This window comes from Citrus clementina, unplaced genomic scaffold (assembly GCF_000493195.1).
Source record: "Citrus clementina cultivar Clemenules unplaced genomic scaffold, Citrus_clementina_v1.0 scaffold_1, whole genome shotgun sequence".
In the NCBI taxonomy this organism is placed as follows: Eukaryota; Viridiplantae; Streptophyta; class Magnoliopsida; order Sapindales; family Rutaceae; genus Citrus; species Citrus x clementina.
In genome coordinates, this window is record NW_006263303.1 from 16,053,223 (window position 1) to 16,059,110 (window position 5,888).

A 5,888-nucleotide genomic window follows, 5' to 3' on the forward strand; every position below is an offset into this window, starting at 1 on the left:
ACATATCAACTTTATTGTTAATTCAATTAATTCATAATTTTTTTTATTCAATTAATTCAGATTTTTTTTTGTCCGTTGGGTGAGTAATGAAAATATGAAATTAATTTAAAATTTTTTTGTCATTAAAAATCATAAAACATTAATTGATAATCAGAGCCCGACTGCTTATACGGTAAAATTGAGTAGTCATATCAATTTTACTGTTAATTCCAAAAAAAATTTGTCCGTTGGGTGAGTAATTCAATTAATTCAGAATTTTTTTTATCCGTTGAGTGAGTAATAAAATTAATTTAGAATTTTTTTATTATTTAATAATTAGAAAAAAGTAATTTCTAGGTGCACCGTTTTTATTTATTTTTTAAAATAATTTTAGTCATTCATTTTTTTTTTCAAAACAACTTATTAAATTAAAAAAATTATGGTTCATTGTTACAAGAGAATCACGTAACTATCACAATGTTAATAAATCCTATCACAAGTGTGTTGATGAGATAATATTATAGTAGTATTTTATTTCTTTGAATTTAAATTCTCAACTCAAATTTTCAACACGGTAGTTGACTTGTCATATAGTGCACATGAAAACGTGCAGATTGCAGATTTTTAAATAATTTAAGATTTTTTTTCCACATGCCAACCAAGCACTTGCCGCACGGCTATATTTATATTTCACTAAATATTTTTTTACTTACTCTTTTTACTCCCACCGACAAAGTAAATAAAATCAATTTTTGTCTTTTTATTACTATCTAATATTATATATACACGCCATTATGCTATGATGCTTCACAATTCTTATTCTTCTTTTTTTTCCTCAAACTTTCCAATATTCTAAAAGCCAAAATCATTATGAATCCGCAGCAACATAATATGAATGCAGAAAAACCTCAACACCCTCAAGAATACGGTGTTGATGTAGTTGGACCTCAACAAAATGCTAGGCCAAATTAGCCCAGAAGTCGTTTTTTCAATGAGCTTTTTCAAAATTTTACTACAATAAGGGAGGAAATAATAGATAATAGTTTACATCGTCCTTAGAAGCGGATGATCTTGAGGTGCAACTATTGTCATCGAGAAGTTATTTATTCAAACAGCCATGGCACCTTGGGTTTACGTCGGCACGTGCCAAATTGTTTAGCTCGCCACCAGCCAAGATAGAATTAACCTTGCTCGTTTCCCGTATCCATAGTTGTGATTAATGAATGTTTTTTTCGTGCTTGTTATTCGTCAATTGATCGTAGTTCGTGTTTTGTAGTTGTAACTTGTAAGTTGTGACCTATGATTTGTTATATTAATATTTCGTAGTTATGACTTATTGTAATGATTATTCGAGGATTGTATTTTTAATTTTAATTAATTATTATTATGATCTATGGAATTAAATTTAATTAAATTTATGTATTGTTGTGTTATGAATTATGATTGATTATTGTGAAATAAAATATATAGTTGTGAAATTGTGATAAACTAATAATAAAATCTTAATTGCTCTCTTAATAAAAATTAATATGATTATGATTGTGAATATTATTTTTATTATTATTATTATTATGATGTTGGTGGGCTTAAAAAAGCACGTCAGGCACGTGGGCTTGAATAAAGCACGCTAGGCACGTGGACTTTTTTAAGCACGCTAAAAAAAAAGTTGGTGGGTTTTTTTTGGGCACGGCACGAGCGGGCTCGTGTCGTGGGCCGTGCTGGGCTGAACTGATAAAAAGGTAGGCACGGCACGGCCCACGACACGAGCCCGCACGGCACGGCCCATTGGCCATAGTTATCCGTGAGTTCTATGGAGGAGGATCGGGCGGACATATTGGTTGAGATAAAACCAAGACGCTTGTGAACGAGCAATATTATTGGCCACAATTGAATAAGGATGTTGAAAGATCGTGCAAAGGTGTCGAATTTGCTAAGATGGCAAGGGACATGTACAGAACACGGGATTATACATGCCATTGCTTATTATGAAAGATATTTGGTTGGATTTGACCATGGATTTTATATTGGGGTTAATGTGTTCAAGGACTAGTCGAGATTCTATATTGGTTGTGATCGATAGGTTTAAGAAGATAGAGCATTTTTTTGCTTGTAAGAGGACCGAAGATGATGCTTTAGTTACCCATTTATTCTTTCAGGAGGTAGTGTATTTGCATGGTGTTCAAAAGACTATAATTTCTAACAAGGAGGTGAAATCCATTATCAAGTTTTGGCGTCATCTCTGGGATAATTTCGGCATACAGTTGCAATTTAGCAGTGCTTTTCATCCGCAGATAAACAGTTAAACAAAGGTGATCAATTACACTTTGGGCAATACATTGCACTGTGCTTATGGTGACAAGCAATGGAACTGGAAAGTTGCCTTGCCTCAAGTCAAGTTTCTTTACAACAGTAAGGTGAATCGATCTATTGGCAAGATCCCTTTTGAGATTGTCTACTCTTGTTTCCTATGCCATGTTTGTGATCTGGCTGTTATGCCACCAGTAACTGGAGAAAAAAGCAAAGCAACGGATAATGAGTTAGAGAAGGCTCTGCAGATTCATGTCAAAGTACAAGCTCAGTTGGAGCTTGCCATTACTAAATACAAGGCTGATGCAGACAAGCATCGACGCAAGAAGGTATTTTAGAAAGGTGATTTAGTGATGGCTCATCTGCGGCGAAGTCATTTTCTTGGTATTCATGCAAAGTTGGAGAAGTGGAAGTATGATCCATTTCGTGTGGCACGGAAGATTAATCACAATGCTTATGTTCTTCAGCTATAGACAACTGGAATATCTCTTACACATTTAATGTGGCTGACCTATTTGAATATTATCCAAATAATGAGGCTTGTACGGGCCAAATTTAAGGACGAGCTCTTTTTCAAATTGTGGGGACCTAATATAGCATAGTTATGTAAGAAGAGTAGGGTACCTTCCGAAAAGCATAACTTGAACTACAAATGTTCATTTTAAGCATATAATGTACTCTTTCGAAACTTGTGGTCGAGATGAATGCTTGTATTGTTCTACCATGTGGTCAAGTCAAATATTTTGATTCTTTCCTAATCATTTTTTAGTTTTTCGATTTTTCCTATTTCTTAAGGATTTTTATCCTTTTTTTTTCTAAATATCATACTTTGTGCAGTTTGTTTCAAATTTTTTATTTAGATTAAGAGAATTTTATTATGAAATAATATTTTAAATTTGCCTGCTATAGTAAATTCACGATATTTACAGTTATTATATAAAGGGGCCCAAAACCTTAGCTTTGTTAATTCAAATAAAACTTCATTATTTAAAAACTTTTGTTTGTCTATCTTTCAACCTCTGCATCGTTAAAGACCACAGGAAGTGGCCAAGTATTTAAAAAGAGAGATAGAGGTTAAAAATTAATTTGGAATTTAAAAAAAAGTGAGATATTTATCTATTAGGTTTGGTAAGCACTCACCCCAACTCTATATTAGTAATATAAGTACAACATGCATGAATGATTAAATTCAAGCTTATTTGTTGTTTGAAATTTGGTTAAGTAATCATCATTATTATTGATTAATTATACAAGATCCATCATTGTTTATAGAACTAAACTAGTCGTTGCTTCATTCCTTGCCAACAATGATACAAATTCCACACAAAATTATCCAAAACTAATAGGACAATTCACATTATATCAACCCGCTCCAAGCATATTGCGACTGATCTTTTATCAACAACAGATTTTCATATATAATTTATTATTGTATATGGGTGGTAAAATTTGGACCATATAATTAGAGTGTGACATGTGTACAATAGTCTTTAGGTTTGATATACCCTTCCAAAGTGTGAAGAGGAAATTGAAAGGGTAAGGCAAAATAAGAAATTAAAAAAAAAAGAGCACGAGCCACCCTAAACCTAGAAAAGTACAGAAAATGTTTCCGAAGTAACTTAAGTTTGCCACATGTGAATAAAGGACTACTGTGACAGTGATAGCTTCTTCACCAAAATCGCTACACGTGAGCATGATATGGTCTGCACTGGTACCATCATAAAATATCTATTTAAAAGTCATATGCACCAAAAGTGAGAAAGGGAACCGACTCAGCTATTATCTTGGCCAACCTTAATAAAATCAATAGCTTTTTCAACCCAATTGGCTCATTTGAAATAGCCAATCAAATATTAGGATATGTTGTCACTGGGACAGTTCACTGTTGACACGTGTCGAGTGCTAAAGATGCTAAAGGGCTCAAGTTAAATAGTCAAATTACTCAACAACCCCTACCTAAGAAGGGGAACAGGTTATTACAACTTACCTTATGTCCAACAAGATGCTAATATGTCCTTATGTGCGCCCCCTATAAAAGGTTAAGTTACTCTCAACAAGTCAAGTTAAGTTCCTTTCCCTGAACTCTCAAATTTTCACTTATTTTAGGGTTTTTTTTATACTCATCCTCTTGCCAACACTTACTTGATTAGACTGTTAAAGTAATGTTGCCTGCCATCACTGGCGTCACCTCTCACAGTCATTTTCTCTTACTTTCAGAGCTGTCTCATTATTATTCATCCTAGAAAACTATTCTCAGGTGAATCAATCTTTTTTTTTAAATGAAAGTATTACTTTCAATCATTCAACTCTGTGAATAGATACAAAAGATGGGTTGGAATATTATCCTCCCAAATTACACAATCAGTGTAGTTTAAAGCTAGCTTAGCAAGTGTGTGAGCAAAACCATTACAAGTTCTTGGTGAGTGCTGTAACTTGACATGCTTTAGCCTTTTCATCGTCTCTTGAACCTCAGAAACAATCCAAAAAATCTCAGCTTTTGTGCTTTTTCTAGCTGAAACTAAATCTAATACTTCTTTTGAATCTGTCTCAATAATCAAGGGTAGACACCCTGCAATTTCAGCTACTTCCAGCCCGAATCTTGTTGCTTCGGCTTCTGCATAATCCATTCTATCAAGCCATTTTGATGGCTTTATGGCTGCTGTGATGAGTTTGCCCTCTGAGTTTCTAATTACGATGCCCAACCCCACTCTCTGATTATCTATCTTTACAGCTGCATCAACATTTACCTTGAACCAACCTGTAGGAGGGCAATTCCAATGCTCTTGGGATGCCAAATTTTGATATGAAATTGCTTGCAATTGTGGCATTTGGATTCTTTTATAGGACTGAACTATTGCTTCAGCTCCAGCTACTGATAGTTGGGAATCTTCCTTTTTGTTCTTGAAAATAAAAAGATTTCTTGAGTGTCATATACTCCAACACAACGCAACTATCAGCTCCATTTCAGTCTTGCTTCTTCGATCAGCCAAGGCCAGCAACAAGCTTAGGACATCCTTACACTTCAGGGCTTTCACTTCCTCTTCAAAGGTTGTGAGCTTCTAAATTTTTCGCGAGGGTTTACAGTCAAACAACGTGTGGAAAATCGTCTCTCCATAACTCCTGCATCTCTGACACCAGGGGGTTTGTAAAATCTTTCTCTTCCATAAATTCTCTAATGTGGGCAGCAAATCATTTGTTGCCCTCCATATAAAAATCTTCACTTTCTCCGGAATTTGCAGATACCAAATTGAGCTCCATGAACTTTTGCCTTCCTTTGAGCTGCTAGGCCTGTTTGGGAACTTCATTTGTAGAGCTAGTTGATAACCACTCTTGACTGAGTAATTACCCTTCTTGTCATAATGCCACAAAACTTGGTCTAGACTTGGTTGTCTTGGCAGAGGGATTTTTAGAATTTGTGCAGCATCTTCTTGATGGAAATGTTTTCTTATTGCATCATCTCTCCAGCAGTGATCTTCATCAATCAAAACTGACACAGTTGTGTCCAGGGGAAGGCTTGGAGGCGATATTGGTTTGAACGTGTCTGGTCTTGGTAACCAGCCACTTTGGTACACTTTCACCAGCTTTCCATCTCTAATTCTCCA

The 5,888-nt window shown here is 34.8% G+C and overlaps 1 protein-coding gene across 1 annotated transcript; it reads right to left on the bottom strand.

Moving 5' to 3' along the window:
- Positions 1–4,580: 4,580 nt before the first annotated feature.
- LOC112095669 lies at positions 4,581–5,114 on the bottom strand. The gene has a single exon (XM_024177775.1). It carries the CDS (start codon positions 5,112–5,114, stop codon positions 4,581–4,583), a length of 534 nt encoding a protein of 177 aa, XP_024033543.1.
- Between the last annotated feature and the right edge of the window lie 774 nt (positions 5,115–5,888).